The 22,203-nt window shown below is 35.3% G+C and overlaps 1 protein-coding gene across 1 annotated transcript; it reads left to right on the forward strand.

Moving 5' to 3' along the window:
* The first annotated feature begins 35 nt into the window (after nucleotides 1-35).
* dcdc2b (doublecortin domain containing 2B) lies at nucleotides 36-21,063 on the forward strand. Its single transcript, XM_030126061.1, has 14 exons — nucleotides 36-76; nucleotides 272-566; nucleotides 6,085-6,136; nucleotides 12,585-12,655; nucleotides 12,736-12,867; nucleotides 12,945-13,079; nucleotides 13,231-13,270; nucleotides 13,363-13,428; nucleotides 15,789-15,945; nucleotides 16,057-16,166; nucleotides 18,341-18,409; nucleotides 20,492-20,584; nucleotides 20,674-20,748; nucleotides 20,854-21,063. Exons 2-14 carry the CDS (start codon nucleotides 283-285, stop codon nucleotides 20,944-20,946), a joined length of 1,377 nt encoding a protein of 458 aa, XP_029981921.1. The 5' UTR covers nucleotides 36-76; nucleotides 272-282; the 3' UTR covers nucleotides 20,947-21,063.
* Nucleotides 21,064-22,203: the final 1,140 nt, after the last annotated feature.

Genomic DNA, 22,203 nt, shown 5'->3' on the forward strand with positions numbered 1-22,203 from the left:
CAGATCAACCACAACAGAGGGGACCGATTCTCACCTTTGGCTTGAATTCTACACTTCCATCTTCATCTTGTTCCAGGTTTGTGAGTGAAGGTGTTTGTGTTAATGTGTGGCTGTTTAACAAACCAAAGAATGTGGTGTGTGTGTGTGTGTGTGTGTGTGTGTGTGTGTGTGTACAAAGGAGGTCAGTAAATGTAATGATTTGTTAAGTGAAGCTGTGTGTGTGGTGTAAACGTGAGCTTACCAGCACTTTTTTTCCACTGGTGTGTAACAGCTGGTTCAGGGATGGCTGCAGGCACAGCAGCCACAGCTCTTCTTCCTCCGGTGAAGAACGTGGTGGTCTACAAGAACGGAGACCCCTTCTACAGCGGACGCAGGTTTGTGGTGAACCAGCGACAGGTGGCCACCATGGAGGCCTTTCTGAACGAGGTGACCCAGAGCATCGGGGCCCCGCTCGCCGTCAGGAACCTGTACACCCCCAGGCAGGGCCACCGGGTCATGGACCTGCAGGACCTCCAGACCGGAGCCCAGTATGTGGCAGCTGGATTTGAGAGGTTCAAGAAACTGGAGTGAGTACGAACACGTTCACTCTACTGGCGTTAAGGGGTCATTTTACGGTCAATGACAGCGAGAAAAGAAAGATTAATCCTTAACTAATAACCTTAAGGAAAGTATGTGAGTGCAACCTGCCAAATGGAGTTCAAGTATGAAACGTAAAATGGTCTTGGTTAGTGTTTTTGGATTCTTTTTTTTTTTTTTGTATAATTTTATTTGTGGATTTTCAACAGCATAACATGGATGCATCATACAATCTGTGCATTTCTACTGTCTTTTTAAACACAAGTCCCCAGCCCCAACTTAAATATAAACATAAACATGTAAATATATCTACCAAAACACATCAGGATTATGAACAGGAGGCATATAGCATTCATACAAAGTCTAAACGTGAAAACATAGCAAAAGCAAAAATAACTACATAAAATAAGATTAAATAGATAACAATTATACATACATTTAAAAAAAAAAATAAAAAGACAAAGAAAATATGTACCATACCTAGTTATCCAGGTAATGAGTGGTGATTTGGTGTTAAAGTCATGATAAAGTGCTCATTCTATAAGTTTCTGTGAATTTTAGAAAAGGCCGCCATGCTTTACAGAATTTTGCAGTTGATCCTGCTAACGTACATCTCATCTTCTCCATATGTAAAAACCTCATAGTGTCTGCAATCCACTGATCCTGCGTGGGAGGGGATTCCTGTTTCCACCTCAAAAGTATAAGAGTAGAGAAGCAAATGCAATAGCATTTGAATAATATTTAGAAACATGAATGTTTGGGGGAATCACTCCAAAAAGTGCTGTCAGGGCTGAAGGTGGAAAGTTAATGTCATATATTTTTGAAAATGTAGTAAATATAGATATCCAATAGTTATGAAGATTAGGACATGTCCAAAAAGTGTGGATAAGTGAGCCTTTGGATTCATTTTAATGCTGCTTTCATGTATATGTTGCAATTCACTGCAGTAGATGTTTAAGTCTGAGCTCAGTTTAACAAATGTATACACTGTTAGTTGTTTAATCTAGGGATGTAACGATTACTGGTGTAACGATAAACCGCGGTAAAATTCCCGACAGTTGGTATTACTGTTTAAATTATAATTATCAATAGGGATGTAAGAAAATATCGGTTGTGCAATATATCGCTATATTTCATTTCACAATACTGTATCGATCTTAAAAAGTACTGTATCGATATTTTTAGGCATTTATTCAAATGCAGATATGGCGGAGGTTCTTTTTTTTTTTAGTTTTTCTTTTTTGTTTATATTTCCTTTATTATTATTTCATACTCTTTTATTAAATCATGTTAGTTCCTTTGCTGGGATTGCACAAAAATAATGTTATGATGTTAGTTCTGAACTTATAGAATATGAACATTTGAACAGGATCTTAAACTGTAATATCTGTAAAACAGAATTTCTGTTTGAACACAGGAACATTTTGTGATATAGCATTAGATCCAGGTGGGATCAAATAAAAATGTGTTTAGTGTTTTTGCATATTTCTGGTGCAATTCCAATCTTCCAGGAAATAATCTTTGAAAAAAGAAACAAAACCAATAAAAAAAATTGCCGTTTTAACAGCATCGTGATATATCGTGATATATCGTATCTTGATCCTAGCATTGTGATTTGTATCATATTGCCAGATTCTTGCCAATTCACAGCCCTAATTATCACGATAACCATGTTTGTTTGTTATCTATCTATCTATCTATCCGTCCGTCCGTCCGTCCGTCCGTCCGTCTGTCCATCTCTGAAAAAGAAACTCAAACAAGTCAAACTTGATATGGAAAATTGTCAAACAGTGGCCATAAGGTGACATCTTTAATGCACATTTGTATATTTGATTGTTTACATGTTAATATTTTAATGTTTCTGCCAACAGAAAGTACATTGTAGCTATTATTTAATTTTATTTATTTATTTTTCAAACTACAACTTGGTTAAATTATTTCAGTGTGTGTGTAAGTACTTTTTGAACATTTTGAGCACAATTTCAACAATATCGCGATAATTTTGGTCACAATAACCGCGATATGAAATTTTCATATCGTTACATCCCGAGTTTAATCTACAGCAATGTGTAATATTCTGTAACGCTAATGTGTATTTGGGTCCAAACATGCTATTCGAAGTCTCTCTGACAGGACATTTTAGAGACATTTTGACAGATTAGTGTTGCTAAATGACCCACATTTTTACTTTTAAATTCATTTTTGCTTTAGTTGGATCATAAGAGATTATCCAAAACAAGAAGCTGCTTTATATTGAAATAAATGTTGGAATGACAATCAATTAAAGTTCGCGTTCTGACAGGACATTACTGTGTTTTGACCCATTTGTAATTTTTCAATGAATCCAAGTCGTTTATTTGGCTTAAGAAGGATCAGGATTTTAACTCAACCCACTTCCACTTAAAAAAATCAACTCATTTAGAGATATGGGTTTGTTTGCTTTTTTCAAAATAGGAAGTAGATTAAATGTCATTGTCTGAAAAGTAACTAAAGTACAAACCTTCACTCTGATGTAATGGAGTACAGAGATAAACACTTTGTTTGGATAGTCCACGTATAGCAAGGTTAGTTTAGTTTAGTATTTCTCACTTTTCAGCAGCTCATTGTTTGAGTTTTAGCTTCTTTGTAGATGAGTCATTACACATATTGATAATCTAAACATCATCAGCATATGTTTAGGGTCAGAGTACTTTACTGTAACAAAATCCTTCAATAGAATAAAACAACAATAAGAATATGTATGCAATTTTTGCCTGATTTTTGGAATTTACGGTGTTGTACTGTTGACATAGAAGTAATATTTACAGGTAACCTATGTAACATCACTATTCACTAATTAAAAATCGAGGAGGTAAAGCCTGCCCTTTATTTGTGAATGGGATTTGCCCAGAGTTTGGTCTCTCAGACGGAACTGCACACACAACAAACAAGTTAGAAGAGCAGAAAAAGGAGATAGTTCTGTAACTGAAGTGGCTTTGTTTTTATTTTGTTCTGCCTGTACATGTTGTGTGATGCTGTTATTAGCTGGAGGTACAAACTCAGTGGCCAAACGATGATGCCCAGAAACATCACGAATGCAGCAAAACAGAGGAAAGTAGAAAATACAGTGTACACAACCACACTTAGTGGGTCAGAAGTGGAGACTGAAGGGGATTATTACTTTCTATACAGTATAAATATTAGCGTTTTAATTATAAAAAGGTGATATCCATGTTCACTGTAAAACCCTGACATTCACAGTCTTCGAGGAGCAAAATCAGCACTGTTTACAGCTTTAGTTTAACCCTTAAAGACTATAAGGCTAGAACTATTTTTGTGGTGTCATCCAAGTGATTTATCACTATTTATCATTTTATCCTCTGTATTTTTGAAAGAAAATCAGATATTTTCCTGGATTTAATTTACTGATCATGAGGATGTTCATAAAAGCTCAAAGTAAATTCAAAGGTTATTATATCAAAACAGAAAAAAAATGAAGAAAAATTCACTTCTTCAGTAACAATGAAGTGTCTACAATCACTGTCATTTGTCAAATTGTATGTGTTGATGATGATGATGATGATGGTGTTTCCAAGTTCACTACAGAGCCTCTGAACATCCAAATGGGTCATATCTAATGATGATAAAAAGCAGAGAAACTGCATTTTATCTTAATTATTTCAATGTATTAATATGACTAGTGGTTCAACAGTTCTAAAACATTTTAGATCAGCAGATGCTTTTGGTCAGTGGTGGTTGTTTATGTCTTAGATGGTTAAGGTTCTTGCAGTTATTCAAAATTCTGCTTTTTTTTTTCCTTAATTCCAAACATTTTTCAGTCTCTGTATCAAAATACGACCAAGTATAAACTGAAAATAAAACAGTTTCTACCGATTAAAGTACCAAGTAGTGTGACCTCCCCTTGTATTTTACACATTTTGAACTCTTTTGCTCAGACAATATGGTACACTGTACTAGTGGTTAGGGCTGCATAATTTTGGCCAAAAATGATAATAAAAAAAAAAATTTCCTCTAAAAATCCAACTTTTGATTTGGGCTGGTGGTGGCGTTTTAGCCGGCATGTCGTTTTCATGTGAAGCCCGCAATGTAATGCACTGCTCCCACTCTGACGTGTGATGAAGTTTGAGGTGCTGAAATATTTCGGTTGTGCTGCTGTCTTTGACTGATACCACCTTCAGGCAGAGTTTGCAAAGAGGAATGGTTTGGTATTCATCGGAAACTTCAAAGCCATACCAATTACACATAACCAACCTGCTCTTGCTATTTTGAGCCACGACATTCTCACTCTTCTTAGCAAACTACATTTTTGTACTAGTGTGTGGAGACCCAAGACTGTGGAGACCACTGTCATAGTTAGGAGGAGGAGCCTACGGTAGCCTGGAGGAGGAGTCTATGGTAGCCTGGAGATTAAATTGAATTTTAAACATTGTCCAATTAAATAATCTGATTTCGACTTAAAATTGATTAAACGTGCAGTGCCACTAGTGGCCAAAATTTTTAGGAATGACACAAATGGATTCTTTACTTAAATGTCATTACATTTATTTCAAACCTACATGACACTTCTAATTGTTCTTCATTGTACCAGAAACATAAATATTTAAAAGGACGGCATCAAATTTTACAAAAACAAAACTTGTGCCGTTTCCAAAACTTTTGGCCACAATTGTAATCTCCTGTTCTTTTATTATTTTATCATCATATATAGTATTTATTATTGTTCATGCTACTATTTAGAAACAGATGTCATATATTTAATACTGGGTTTTTTTTCACGTGTTTTTAATATTGTGTATATATATCCCCCTTAATAAGACTCTGGTTTCAACCACCTCGATATGTAAAGCGTCATGAGATAACTTTTGTTATGATTTGGCGCTATATATATAAATAAATAAAATTTGATTGATTGATTGATTGAATAAGACTCATAAATAAATACAATTGTTCATCATGTCACAAAAACAATAAAGCTGTAAGTGGCCTCAGACTTATGCACAATACTGTCTTAAATACTGAACCTGAGCTGTTGAAATACAACTCTAATGTGTCTATAAAGTGTTACTGATTGATTGATTGACTGATTTTGAGCTTGTCTACAGTGTTGTTTCAATTTCACGACAAGACAGAGATAATATAACGTCCACATATTATATACGCATCATTATATGTACATAAATATACACTAATATATACAATAATTCACTATTAACATACACCCCTAGTAGCCCAAAAAGGGAGTGAGAAGAAGTAAAACTTATTTACTCTCACTCTCAGTTTCATTTTTACATTGTATGGTTGCAGTTATATTGGAGAAACTAGTTGTGCATTAGTAAATATTGACAATGACTAAATAAAAAAAATAAGAGAAAAAAACAAACTGCTGAACATGTTCAATTGCCTTAAACTTGAGTAATAACTGGATTCCATCTCTGCCCTTTGGTGTTTGTTATGTGTTGACGACAGCGTTGTCACTTTTCTTTTTGTATGTGTTCTTTTAATTCCTAGTTACCTGAACGTGGGAGTGAAAAAGCAGCCTGTTGCCCGAGAAGAAACCCAGGTGAGTTATTATTTTCTACAGAACAGCCCATCATTCATTAATCCCAGTCTAACCAGTACACAGCACCACTCATATCAAGCTGATCCATTTGAGCTCCTGCCAAGTTACATATGAAAATGAGTGTTTGTGCGGCTTAGTGAAGCCTTTTCTGTTACCGAGACAAGTCCATATTTGCCTATAAATTTGGAGGCTCGTGGAACAGTTACATTAGCACAGGTTAGATTAGACGACCTTTTCGCTGCGCATGGTTCGCCCTTTGCTCTTACTGTACCCTGCCCCATTGATGTCACCGCTTGTCATGTAAATAACCGGAAATAATGGGCTAATGACTGTGCTGTCAGTCCAACAGTCAGTCAGCGCTCGCAGGGTGCCCTTTCAAGGCTCTCAAGTGACATTACATGGAATTAATTAACGCTAAGTATCGTCACAGATCAGAAAATACCACAAGTCAGGCTTCAGAGGAGGATCATTTACATAAAGATTAAATGAGTCTAAGGTTGAAATGTTTTTTTTTTATTATTCGTTTTATTTAGATGTTTCTTCCCAATTTCAAAAGTTTTTAAAATGACATTTATATGCTTTTGAATTTCACTTTAGCTGTCTATTCTGTGTTTAAGTCTTTGTCATAAAATGGGCTGTTTGACAGAGAACAGAAATATTTAAAACTCAACAAAACATCATTAAAAAATACTTTTAAGGTGTGCATTCAAGTGAACACAACAACAAAATGACAGTAGATAAGGTACAAATACAAAGACACTCCACACAATATGCAGCATTAAGTAGAAAATGTGTGTAATTCTGCCTCTGAGGTGAAATGAACCCAATAAACTTCAGAGAATTTCTATGATTTTAGAGTCTATTGTATTCATATTGTTACAGATTAGTCTAAATTATTTCTTGAAGCAAGTTTGCTAGTTTAGTTTGTTTGGTTTTAGGTTTAGTCTATTTTGTACTGAGGGGATTAATAAAGAAAAAAGAAAGTAATTATAAGATAGGGAAAAAAGTAAAAACAAACAAACAAAAAAAACATCACAGTATTTTCACAAATATATTCATACAATACACCACCATTCAGAAATGATAGCTATTAAAGATGAGTTTCAATGCACAACAGAACGTAAAATGTAGATATAGGTACAAATTACTAAATACTCCACATAATATAGTTTTATTTAGTTTATTTTTTTCCATTTTAAATTGAGTTTTATTGAGAAGTGGCTAATTTTTGTTTAGGTTTTATTTTTACTTTTAATTTTTCAGGTATTACAAGGAAAACCTTGATTTACAGACTGCAAAGGGTAGGATGAAACAAATCGTGGCATTATTAAAACATTAACACATTGTGCAAAGCCTTTTTATTCTTATTCCATGTGAATCCTTCACAGTGGAACAAAACAAAGATGATTTTAGCTGCAATTCTACTTTACTTTAGTTCATGTTGCACAGTTTATCGTTCAGAAAAATGTTCACTGCTAATGATAGTTTTCTCTAACCATGTGCTAATGCTAATGCTAGGTACTGTGTGTGTATTCTGGGTAAAATGCAGAGACTGAATTTCCCTTTAACCTTTTATAATAAATGGTTTATGTGGAAAAACAAAAACATGACAAACATTCATGTGATTTAGAGAAAATCTCAAGATATTTTCTCTATAATTTTACCCAGGGCTACTTATGTGCCGGTTCCCAAATAAATGTTTCTTTATTTTAACCTTTATTAAGGGATTTATCACCATTTATTATAATATTATGCTCTGTATTTTGTGCTTTTTTGTGATAATCATGTATTTTCCTATATTTAATTGACTGATCATGTAGAGGGTCAAAAAAGCTCAGAGTAAAGTTGAGGGTTATATGAAAACGGAGAAAACTGACGAAAAACCCGAACATAAACCAAGTGTGTCCATCCACTGTCACTGATCTGACTCCATGGATTTTACTGGTGAATCAATGTTGTAGAACACAGGTGTCAAACATGCCGCCCCGGGGGCCAAAACCAATCAAGGTTCCAATCCGGCCCACGGGATGAATTTGCAAAGTGCAAGTTAGGGCATCGAACTCAGAAATAATATCATAATAACCTATAAATATTGAAAACATAAATTTTTTCTCTTTGAGTTAGTGCAAAAAACACTAAATTATGAAAATATTTACATTAAGAAACTATCCTCTAACAATAAAATGTGAATAACCTGAACAAATATGGACCTGAAATGTCTATAGAAAATTAAGTGCAATTTGAACAATATTCTGCCTGTTACTAAATGTTTTGTGCCTTTGTAGATCTGATCCGTAATGCATATGTATAAATGATAAGACGAGGCAAAATACTGATAAAATTGTACTAACCTTTCTTAACAAATTTCATTGTTCAGGTTATTCACATCCTTTTTGTTTGGATAGTTTGTAAATGTAAATATTGGCATAATTGAATGTTAATTTTTGCGCTAAAACAATTTGGAGTTGTCATTATTTATTGCCTATCATGCTGCTATTTTACTGGTCCGGCCCACTTACAATTAAATTGGGCTGAATGTGGCCCCTGGAAAAAAATGACTTTGACACCCCTGTTGTAGAAGATGACTGTTTCCACGTTCACAAAAGAGCATTAGAACATCCAAGTGGGTCATATCTGATGACCATGAAAAGATGACAAAAATTGGTATTTTACACCAATTATTTACATGGATTGATAAGATGAGTGGATCAACAGGTATTAAACAGTTTAGATCAGTAGATGGTTTGTGTCACCAGTGGCTTTTTGGGTCTTTATGGGTTAAACACAAACTACAGCCTCATTTCTTCATGTATTTTTTTTTTTTTTTATTAATGATACTAACCTTAGTGCATCGGACTGAAAAGACTGACTTACATTATGAAAGGAAAACTGGAGGAATTTGTACAATTATAGGAACCTTATATGAACATTATGGTACCTGGAATATAGGGACATGACATCCAAATTATTAGTTTTTTTTTTTATTGTCATGACTGCTGTATTTTAATTTTTGTATGTATATGTATACATGAGAATACATAAGAATATATGTTATTTCTATCATTTGGTGCAAGTCTACGTGGTGTGAATGGGTGTGTGTATAAGTGTGTTGTTTTGATTCATGTTCTTTATGTACATTATTATCTACTTTGTTTACCTTTCATTATAAAACTTAAATACCAATAAAAATATTGGGGGGAAAAAATGATAGTAACCATGACCTGTGCCCACATTTATTTGTTTATTCGGTAAAAGAATGTCTGTCTTTCCTGTGATCTGAAAGGCCCAGCTGCAGACAGAAACACGTCACGACAGCTGTAGTAATACGTAGACTGTGGCGTTTGCTTCATCATTTACGTCGCATGTACACACAGAACCACTCACGCTGACAAGTGCTCGCTTTGTATTCCGACCGACTGGTGAAGATGACTGCTTGGGTGTTTTTTGTTTTGTTTTTTTTCAGCCCCTGAGTGCGCTCTTAGTTTTAAAGCGTCAGTGTTGCTTTTTTTTTTTGTGAAAAACATAAAAGAGTGGAGAGTAATTGTGTGTGCCTTGGATGGCTGCCATTTGGAAAACAGATTTTTTTTCTTTTTTTTTTTCCCAACCTGTGTCTCTTAGAGTCTTAGGGTTTTAAAGTCTTACGTGCCTGTGTTGTGGTTGCTGTGGAGCGATGCAGGAAGTGTGTCCGCATGCGAGGGATCCTGCTGGTAAAACAAAGAAAATCTGCCTCAATACACTGTTATCAGAACTGTGTGCATGTCTGGGCAGGCCTAATGCCCATATTCACCCCCCCCCACCCCCCCATGCCTCAATCTCCTTACAAAGACACTGCAAATGTATTCAATTTATTAAATGTATGCTACTTCAAAGCAGAAAATAATGAAGGAAGGTTATGAATGTCTGCTCGGCTCTGGGTTGATTGATTTAGTGGAGCTGCGTTATCAGGGGCAGACGTGGATATTGGCTTCAGATTTCGTTGATATGGGTAACGACTTTGAGGAGCCTTCGGATCAGACACGGAGTGTGAATGTGTCATTGGAAAAGTCGCGGGGTGACGTTAGTTTCCATGGCTGCAGCACTCCAGCCGACATGAGCGGAATAGTTACACGGTGATTATACATTTTGGATTGCTGTTTTATCCAGGATGGACGTGCGGCGTAATTGATGCGTAGGTCGTGAACGGCACAGATCTGATGAGGAAAGTTATTACTTTTTTTTTTTCCAAGCAAATGACAGCATCATGACGTTCTGCACCAGTGTTATTATAATATGCAGCAGCCCCTGTAAAGGTTTGATTAGTGGACTGTCATTAGGTTGTTAACTGGTGAAAAACATTTTAAAAGACATTAATAAACAACATTTCACAAGATCAAGATACTGCAGTACTTATATTTACATCTATAACAGGTTCTGTAGTTTTAAGTGTTTCTGGTTTACTTTACTACTACTACTACTACTACTACTACTACCAATACTACCACTACTACCACTACTACCACCACTATTACTACCACTACTACTACTACTACCACTACTACTACTACTACTACTACTACCACCACTACTACTACAACTATCCCTACAACTACTACCACTACTTACTACTACCACTACTACTACTACTACTACTACTACCACCACCACTATTACTACTACCACTACTACTACTACTAGCACTACTACTACAACTATCCCTACTACTACTACCACTATTACTACTACAACAACTACTACTACCACTACTACTACTACCACTGCAACTACTACTATTACTACCACTACTATTACTACCACTACAATTATCCCTACTACTACTACCACTATTACTACTACAACTACTACTACTACCACTACGATTACTACTACTATTACTACTACTACTACTATAACTACTACCACTACCACCACTACAACTACTACCACTACTACTGCCACTACTACCACTATTACTACCACTACCACTACTACTACTACTACTACAAGTACTACTACCACTACCACTACTACTACTACTACCACTACAACTACTACTACTACAACTAGCCCTACTACTACTACCACTACTACTATTACTACTACTACTATTACTACTACCACCACTACTACTACTACTACTACTACCACTACCACTACTACTACTACTACCACTACTACTACTATTACTACTACTACTACTACTGAAAACTACTATCAGAAAAAACTGTTTCATAATGCTGTTTCCAATCAGGGCAATTATTTAATGTAAAAAGCCAAAACCTTTACTTTTCTGGGTCTGAAACAGTCAAACTACAACTCAAGTAAAGACTGAACTAATTTGAGTCAAGAGTAAAACTAAGACTCAAGCAAAATTAAAAACAAGAGTTGTCAAAAAAAACGCGTTAATCCATCACCATGATTAGTCTGATTAAAAATTTTAACACAATTAACCTATCTGTAGTGCAGAATGACTTTGAAAGACAACGCATTTGGGGCAGTTTGTCCAAGTAGAGCTGCCGCTGTAAAAATGGACAGTTGATCCGGTAGTGACAGGCAGCAGAACCAACCCATAAAGATGGAAGACACTAAACAGCACGTTGGCCCTCTGGATGGAAATATGAGGACAAAAAAACCCCAAGACGGAACAAGTGTTTCAAGTTGTTTTGTTGAAACTGTTGAAGGTGTTTAACAGGTTAAGTGCATATACAGTCGGAGAAAAAATTATTAGACCAACCCTTGTTTTCTTCAATTTCTTGTTCATTTTAATGCCTGGTACAACTAACGGTACATTTGTTTGGACAAATATAATGATAACAACAAAAATAGCTCATAAGAGTTTCATTTCAGAGCTGATATCTACCCATTTTCCATGTTTTCTTGATAATAACCAAAATCACTTCAGTTCTTACATCAATATCTATGGCACTGCACTGACAAAAAGAGTGCTTTTTGGCATTCCATGTTTTCTTTTCTGTCTGTTTTAGTCACATGATACACACAGGAGTTAGTACTGGATTGCATAACCATTATTTTTGATGACTTTTGATGGTCTAATAATTTTTTCCACGACTGTGTGTTTCCTTCTTTCTTGAGTCTACTCATGCAAAATGAAATGTGATTAATATAGATTAAAAATGAAAGATATTTAATCGTGATTAATCGAAATTAATCCGCAGCAACCCTGTGATTAATGTGATTAAAAATTTTAATTGTCTGACAGCACTACTAAAAACCGAACTGAAAGACTAATTGAAAACAAATAGTGTGGAGATGGAAACTAGCAATACCTATAATCTCTTTATGTGAATCATCAGTTACTACAGCTTGTTTGAAACAGGTAGAAGTTATACTGCATAATTTGCATTGTCCCATCAAATAAACTTAATAAATAAATGAATAAAATTAAACTTTCCCAACTGTTACAATACTGACACTACACACTTTCATTTTTGTCCATTTTTGTCTCTTTCAGGTCAGATTAATCCAGAAGCCAAATGTTGCAGCCAAATGGAGGAAGTTCATCCCTTTACCCTGCATCATACAGTGAGTTGTCAACACATACTACTTATAAATAAGTCAAATATAAATAAAGTATCTGAGAGAAGTGCCTCCATTGTGTTCAGTGTTTTCCGAAATGGAGACGCGCTGTGTCCACCGTTCCGGTTCATCATTCCCCGGACCATGCAGCAAGACCTGGATCAGATCTTGAGTTTAGTGTCAGAGAAAGTGAGCTTACGGACCGGAGCCGTTCGCAGGTCAGTGACCCCCGTCGACTGGAGAAAACAAAAGGAATGTGGGTGAGGGTCCGCCCTGACCCCCTGTGCTTTGTCAGGTTGTGTTCTCTAGAAGGAGTCCCTGTGTCCTCGGCCGGGGAGCTGGAGACCGGACGCTGTTACGTTGCTGTAGGAACCGAAAGATTCAAGAAACTTCCATATGTGGAGCTGCTGGTGTCAAAAGCAACAGAAAGGTATTGTCATGCAAGGTCATGAGTTGGTGTCTTTACTGGCTGTAAGAACAATGAATGTCAGACAACACGACGATTTATGGCATAACTGTGCACTCGCATCCTCCACCTCCTCCACATCCTTCACTTCACAATGGTTTTCTCGCTTTTGTAGGTTTTACCCTGGAAAAAGACGGATGCTGAGGAGAAATGAAGTAAGTTTTCAACTAGTTTATGATGTGATGGATGTTTGCAATGTGACAAAAAAAGTTACTTGACAAGGACAACTCTTGTGTGTTTTTCTTAGAACAGAAAAGCAGAAAGTGGTCCTGAAGATCAGTACAGTGACTCAGCTCTCCTTGACTCTCCAGAGGTAAAAAAAAAAAAAAGTTAATTCATAGTTGGTAGATACAAAGAATAGATTTAGTCTGTGTATTTGTAATAGCTCAACCCTTTAACGACGGCTATCTCTCCGGTGCAGTATTTTACACTTTACATCATTCAAATTACTGTAACTCCTGAACCGTTTGTGCTATCCACAAAATTCAAACGGCATCGGAAAGCTGAGATCTTGAGCTTTCTGACATTATATAACACTTTATGGCAGCAATGTGGGACTCTATTACAAGTAGAAAGGAACTGTTTCAAAGACTTCCATCTGGGCTAAAAAACGCCTGTAAATAACAAAAAATCTGAAGCCACAATATGGATACCGAGTGTTTAAAACTAAAAAGCATGTTTGAGCAGATGTAAAACAGTTGAAAGTTTATTTATACAAGCTCAAAAAGTTTTGTTATGGACATTTACGGTTGTTTCTGATAATAAATATGCTAAAAACTTCAAGTCTGTTTTTTTTCTTTTTTTGCTAAAACACACTGTTTTAAGTGTTTTTTATTTATAATAATGATAATTAATGGCCAGATATTGAAAGTTAAGTTCTTCCTGAAAACAAAGGTGCAAAAAAATTGGCATTTTCTGACACTTCTATTGCAAAGACAACATGAAGACACCTATGCAGCCTGTTATAATGTCAGTCTTAGAAGGGTTTACTCTTACATTATGTGCAGTATTGTGCAAAAGTCTAAGCCACATTTATCTTTGTTGTTTTTGCAGGGTTGTGATGAACATACACACAGTAGTGGAAAAAAGTTTTCAGACCTGCAATCTCAAATATTATCATGACATTTTTGCAGGAAAATTCAAAAGGTGTGGCTGCATCAGACAGAAACAAACAAATACAAATGATTTTTTTGTTTGTTTGTTTGTTTCATGTTAACAAGAAAAAAAACCAAAACTAAATCCTTGACAGTTTCCACATGTTATGCCCTGGCTGTGTTTCTTTTTTTTGCTCAAACATCCAGTTTTGACCTTGATGGAACAGAGCATGTGCAGAAGGGAGTGTGTGGGTTTAGAGAATAGAATGATACTTGGCAGAGTTCAATGACTACAGTGATTCTTAATGTAATGTATCACAAATGCATGGGATATCTAAAAACTTTTTTTCATTATTGCTGTGTATATTTCTCAGTCTCTAGATGAACAGAGAAATACAGGAACTACTGTATGTGCACAACTTAAAACATACTTAAAAATCTCAATTAAATGCCCTCTACAGATAAAAGTCAGTATTAAGTTTGACCTCTGTTCCTTTGACAAAATGCACTCAAACAATGAGAATATTTGACACGTGTTGAATAAAATCTGGTGGGAAACAGCAGAAGATGTCTCAACAGGAGTTGAAGACATGTTAAGTCAGGGGCGTCTCATTTTAGTTCAGGGGACACAAAAAGCCCTTTATGATCTCAAGTGGGTCAAACCAGTAAAATAATAACATAATAACGTATAAATGTCAACTCCAAACTTTTCTATATGTTTTAGAGTGAAAAAAGTAAAATTACATGATGAAAATTTTTACATTTACAGATTATCCTTTAATAGTATGAACAACCATGAACAACCTGAAATTTCTTAAGAAAAATAAGTGCGACTTTAACAATATTATGTCTCATCTTATCATTTACACAAGTGCATTATAACTTACAGATCATAGTGGATCTACAAAGACATAAAATATTTCTTAACAGGCAGAATATTGTTAAAATTCCACTTATTTTTCTTCAGACATTTCAGGTTGTTCATATTTGTTCAGGTTATTCACATTTTTTGGGGGAGAGGATAGTTTGTAAATGTAAAGGATTTCATGTAAATTTACTTTTCTACACTAAAACAAAGCCAACAATTTGGAGTTGTCTTTATTTATAGGTTATTGTGATAGTGTTTTACTGGTCTGGTCCACTTTAGATTGAATTGATCTGTATGTGTGTATGTGGCCCCTGAACTAAAATGAGTTTAACACTTTCGATTTTTAATATCTTGTGTAATTTTTGCATTTCACAAATTCATCCCATGGGTCGGATTGGACTCTTTGGGGCAGCTGGTTTTGGCTCACGAACCAACTGTTTGACAGCATTGTGTTAAATGGAAATGGTCTTCACAGTAAAAAATTTTAGTTTGTAGAACCTTGTGTTTTTACTGCTGTTTACATATTTCCTGTACGTTACCAGCCATAACTACTTCTACATGGTCATTATCACACTGTAAAAACAACAAAACCAAGACTTTTTCACAGTACTGTATATATACATTATGACAAATAACACCTTACCCACCCCATACTAAACATCCTCCCGTATGAAAAGGCTTATATCGTAATATTGTGTGCTGTTATTTCAGTCAGATGGACGCAGGGTAAAGTCAACAGGGGATGAAGTTTCTCCTCCAGATGCCACCCATCAGAGGAGCAGGAGGGAGGGAGCAGAGGACGCCTCGGTGTTCTTCGCTAGACCGGTCAAGATCCGCAAAAACCGAGCGCAACTCAGTAACGGACCTGGTCAGGATTCCCATTAAACCGAACACATACATTTATGTTTAGAGATCTGCCTCCTTCACATTCTCAGACACTATGATTATGGTTCAGATAAATGTTCTTTTTCTGTTATAGTCAGGCCTAGTGTTTTTAAAAGGACGGGGAGGAAGCGGAGGGAGGAGGTCCGAGGAGCTGAGGAGGTGCAGGAAGATGAAAACACAGCCACTGAGCTTCCTGTTGATCAGGTAGGCACAGTTTTCTTCTCATCTTCTGCACTGGGACACTGCTAGGATTATGTTTTCTTAACATTTAGAAGATACACAAGGCAAAAATCGCAATAACAGGCAGGTAATTGTTAATGTACCAAGGCTTGTGGTCAGTTTGAGGCTTGACTCAGGGAAAAGGATGCCCCTGCCTTGCATAGGGGCGGCTGTGAGGAGGTAGAGCGGGTCGTCCAATAACCGAAGAGTTGGCGGTTCGAATCCCGCTCTGTCCTAGTCATGTGCTGTTGTGTCCTTGGGCAAGACACTTCACCCATTTGCCTCCAGTGCTGCTACTCACACTGGCGTATGAATGTGATGATTAAGATGATGAATATGGTGAATATAATGAATGCGATGAATGTGATTAACATGATGAATGTGATGAATATAATGAATGTGATGATTAAGATGATGAATATGATGAATGTGATGAATATGATGATGAATATGATGAATGTGATGATTAAGATGAGGAATATGGTGAATATAATGAATGCGATGAATGTGATTAACATGATGAATGTGATGAATATAATGAATGTGATGATTAAGATGATGAATATGATGAATGTGATGAATATGATGATGAATATGATGAATGTGATGATTAAGATGAGGAATATGGTGAATATAATGAATGTGATGAATGTGATTAACATGATGAATGTGATGAATATAATGAATGTGATGATTAAGATGATGAATATGATGAATGTGATGAATATGATGAAAATGATGCAAGTGATGAATGTGATGAATATTATGAATGTGATGAATATGATGAATGTGATGAATATGATGATGAATATGCTGAATATGGTGAGTATGATGATGAATATGATGAATATGATGAATGTGATGAATGTGATGAATATGATGATGAACATGATGAATATGATGAATGAGATTAACGTGATGAATATGATGAATGTGATGAATATGATGAATGTGATTAACATGATGAATGTGATGAATGTGATGAATATGATGAATGTCATGAATATGATGAGAATATGTTGAATGTGATGATGAATATGATGAATGTGACTAATGTGATGAATATGATGAATGTGATGAAAATGATGAATGTGATGATTGTGATGAATGTGATGAATGGGATTGTTGAGCCGCATTATGTAATAAATTGCCATTATGTAATAAAAGTTCAAAATGTAATAAGAATGTCAAGTCATCTTGTAATAAAGCCGCATTATGTAACAAACTGACACATTTTGTAATAAACTACCTCAATCCATTGTGTCGTAAATTTTTGGACGGCGCAGAGAGACGGGGAAGATCGTTCACGTATGGACTGGAGCTTATCTCTGTGACATAAATTGATAAAACACACAATAAATGTTTGCTGTTCAATCTGAGGGTGTCAAAGAACATTTTTCCAAGATCATAAGATACTGTATCAGACACAACTGACACGGCAATATAATAACAATGTGCTAAATTAATCTTTAAACTGTGTGGTTAAAGTTCGGATTACATTACCTGTAGCTCCTGTGACTAATTTCTTCTAAATTGCTCTGAAATTATATTAATTTGGGTTGTTATTACATAATGAACCATGTTATTACATTTTTTTAAATAAAAATGCGTCAAGTGCATTTTGTAATAAGTTTCTCAAATTGTAATAACTTACTACATAATGTGAAAAAATTTACTATATAATGTGTTGACGTGTTTATTACAAAATGTGTCACTTTATTACATAATGTGGCTTTATTACAAGATGACGTGACATTCTTATTACATTTTGAACTTTTATTACATAATGGGAATTTATTACATAATGTCGTTCAACAATCCTCCTGAGTATTTTTTTCATATCGCAGAGTTAAAAAGTCAGTTTTTTCCAATATCATGCAGCCCTAGACTGGACCTCAGAGTGGGCTGACTAGAACAAACCTGAGGTCCAGTGACTTGGCCTACGTATTGTGGACTGATTCCAACAGCCATATTGGCAACACTACTGAGGATGTGTCCCAAAATTTACATCCTTCCCTTGTCTGAGATACAGCTCCCATCCCCCTCTCATCAACGCAAACCTCAAATGCATACCATCTATAGGCACAATGAGCAGTTTAATATCATGTCCCATATTTTATGATTCTTCTTCTTAATCTGACCATTATTTTCCATCTAAGAGAGTGGCAGAAATAGTGGAAGATGAGGAACTGAATGGCACAGACCATCCACTGAACAACACAATGCAGGTAGAGATGACTATGTTTTACCTCTTTATTCAACCCATGAAGACCCAGTGCTACTTTTGTGTCAGTTCCCAGATGAATTTTTCTCTATTTTTAACCTTTCCTCAATTATTTATCAACATTTATTCTAATATTATGCTCTGTATTTTGCATTTTTCAATGACAATCAGCTATTTTCCTACATTTAATTCAGTGATTATGTAGATCAGGGGTGCCAAAACCGGCCTGTGGGATGAATTTGAGAAGTACAAAAATTACACTAAAATTACACTCAAATATTTTTGTGAATCATTTGCGGAAAAATCTTTTTTGTTTCAAAAGGTATGGCTGCATCAGACAGACACAAACAAATGCACATGTTTTTTTTTTGTTTGTTTATTGTTAAGAAGAAAAAACAAAACTAAATCCTTGATAGTTTCAGCATGTCATTTCTCAAATAACAGAGAATGTGTTCAAAACTGAAGAAAAAAAAAAAAAAAACATCACATCATCAAATTAATGTTTAGTAATCCTACCATTAGTACGCAGTAGAGCTCTAATCCTGGCTGGCATTTCCTTGCACTTGAAAGAAATTGCAATAGGAGACTTAAGAGTGATTCTTAATTCAATATATCGCAAATGCGTGGGGTGAACAAAAACTTTTTTCCATCACTGTAAATTGGCTAAATCTGGAAGTGGTTTTTACCTTTATTTAACACTACAAAAGAATGTTAACAGACAAAGAGTCAAAATACCAGATGATAAGATGCACCTATTTTATCAGATTCCAAAGTTTTTTTAAAAAAAATGCTGATTCCATTTGTTGGAAAAATGTGAATATTAGCTTCTACAATCAGTTTAACTTTAGGGTTAGTGTGATTATTTACTTATTATAACTAGCAATAGATAAAGTATTTAAAAGCCTAAACAGCCACCAGTGACCAAAAGCATCTGATCGAAAATGCTCAATAACTTTTAAACCACTAATCATATCAATCTGTATAATTCTGGAAGGTCTCAGCGCATCTGTCTGTGTATGTATCTGCATGGTTCTGAGAAACTGAGAAATTGTTTTTAACTGGCCAATTTGGTACCTACAGCTGAGGAATAGTCCCATATCAACATTAAATATCTTTTTTTTCTTTAAAATTCCCTTTTTTAAAGTCAGGAGGGACTGGTTTAATTCATGTTGCTAAGCAGTTTCCAGGGGGAGGGACAGGAAGCAGCCTTGCATGATGGGAAATGAAGTTAAAAATACGAATGACACATTTATGGTCAAGACAGAGACTAGCAAAAACTGCAAGTTGATAGGACCAATATTTTGAGAGATATTAGTAATTTTGGAATAAAATAGCCTTACAATCACGTTGCTATACTCATGACGGTTGACGGGAAGCACAGTACCATGCTGCATGATGGTAAATGAAGTTAAAATCAGAAACAACGCATTTACTGACTTCAGTCCCTAGATATCGGTATTGATAAATTGTCGTTAAAATTTTAAAGAATGATTTACCAAACAATTTTTATGTCAGTACTTGTAAAACATAGACTAACATCTTTCCCAAAAGTCAGTTCTCCCCAGCATAAAAACCACAACATCTACAACCCAAGGTTCTACAACGTGCTAGTACATATAAATAATTAAGATAAATTGCAGTTTTAAGTGGGTTCAGATAATGAATGAATGAATGCAGTTTTAATTTTTGTCTGCTGTCAATAGTCAATGCGGAAACACTGTTTTCTTCATAACATTGATTCATCAGTAAAACCCATGTAGTCTGACAAATGACAGTGGTTGTAGACGCTTGTTTTTATGTTCAATTAGTGATGTATTTTGTGGAAAAAGTCACTTTTTCTTTAATTTTCTCTGTTTTCATATAACTGTTGAATGTACTCATGAGCATGTACATGATCAGTAACTTAAATACAGGAAAATACCATGTTTTCAGTGAAAAATGCAGAGGAGAAAATGTTTAATCATTATTAATCACTTTAGAAAGGATAGATATAGAGGAAAGAGTACAATGCCTAGGCATAGTATGGTTAGATGCATGTTTCATTTATTTATTTATCTACTTACTTTATTTATTTATTCCCTCAAAGGCTGTGACGTCTGAAAAAGACAAAGCGAAACAGGAGACGATGACAGAGACAAAAAACTCCACCAGAGCCGAAGAACCTGCTGCTGAAACACTGGTAAACACGCCCACGCTAGCAACAGCTTACAACAATATGCAGTTTTATTTAATGCAGAAAAAACACTGTTCCCTCACTTTACTTTAAAGGAGCCTGAGCTGAAGCAAACGCCCCCAAAGTCAAGTCCGCAATCCTCACCGCCAAAGGAGGTTCAAGGAGAAAAGGTACGTCACACCATAACAAATACTGGCATCACAACAGTCAGAGCGGATGTAATTGTCCTCATGATTGCTTTCTGTTTCACCGTTTTATTATTTTTGCTTCAACAGGACGCCCCATCAGTGACAGCGGAACAGAAGCATCATCAGGAGGAGCTTGTGACTGATGACAAGAGAGGATTTAAAGAGGTCACATCATCGTAATATCCCTCAACAACCGAATCACAGCCACAAGCACGGCAGATAAACAACCACTCACACTGCCTCCACATGAACTCTGTGGCTTGATGAATGTTAAACTGTGACGATGAGCCAAGAAACTAAACACAAAAAAAGAGCCAAAAATGTGAACACAACATAAGGGCAAACATGAGAGGAAGATGAGCTCCAGTATCAACATCCTTTAACAAAAAACAACTTAACTAACGCTCATTGTTGGCTATTTGCATTGCATCCATTCATTCTGATGCTGATGTTATTCAACTTGTTTTATAAATGTAATTAAGAGTAAATGTTTTGGGGAATATTACACCTTATGTATTTAGTTTTGCAGGGTTTCTGCAGGTTTCAATAAATCACATTTGAGACTTTGTAAGATTTTAAGGCTAATTTGATTGAAATCCCTGTTCTCAGTCTAGATCACAGGTGTCAAACATGCCGCCCGGGGGCCAAATCTGGCCCGCCAAAGGGTCCAGTGGGATTAATTTGTGAAAGGCAAAAATTACACTAAAGATATTAATAATCCTTTTAGTTCAGGTTCCACATTTAGACCCATTCAATCTCAAGTAACATACTATCATAATAACATATAAATAATGACAACTCCAAATTTTTCTCTTTGTAAACGGAAACACTGTCATGTATTTCCACTAAAACAAAGAATAATTGTGCAAAAAATTTGAATAACCTGAACAAATATGAACAACCTGAAATGTCTTAAAAGAAGTAACTACAATTTTAACAATATTCTGCCTGTTATTAAATATTTTGTGTATTTGTAGATCCACTGCGATCTGTAAGTTATAATGTACATGTGAAAATGATAAACTGAGGCAGAATATTGTTAAAATTACACTTATTTTTCAGTTTGTTCAGGTTATTCACATTGTTTAAAAGGATAGTTTGTAGATGTAAACCTTTTCATAATGTAAATGTAGTTTTTTTGCTCTTAAACATAGAGAAAAGTTTGGAGTTGACATTAATTACATATTATTATGTTATTGTTTTACTGGTTCGGCCCACTGCAGATCAAATTTAACTGAATGAGGCCCCTGAAGTAAAATGAGTTTAACATCCCTGGTCTAGATCTTACCCATATTAGATTAAAGTAACATAAAAACAAACTATTTTGACTTCTAGAAGTTGATGAATTTATTGATGAGAATCCATACCCAACACTTGGACACTAAACTTCAACAGAGTAACAATTTCTAATTTTGTTATGGGACAGTCAACACAAAT

The sequence above is a fragment of the Sphaeramia orbicularis genome, chromosome 22 (genome assembly GCF_902148855.1).
Source record: "Sphaeramia orbicularis chromosome 22, fSphaOr1.1, whole genome shotgun sequence".
NCBI lineage: Eukaryota > Metazoa > Chordata > Actinopteri > Kurtiformes > Apogonidae > Sphaeramia > Sphaeramia orbicularis.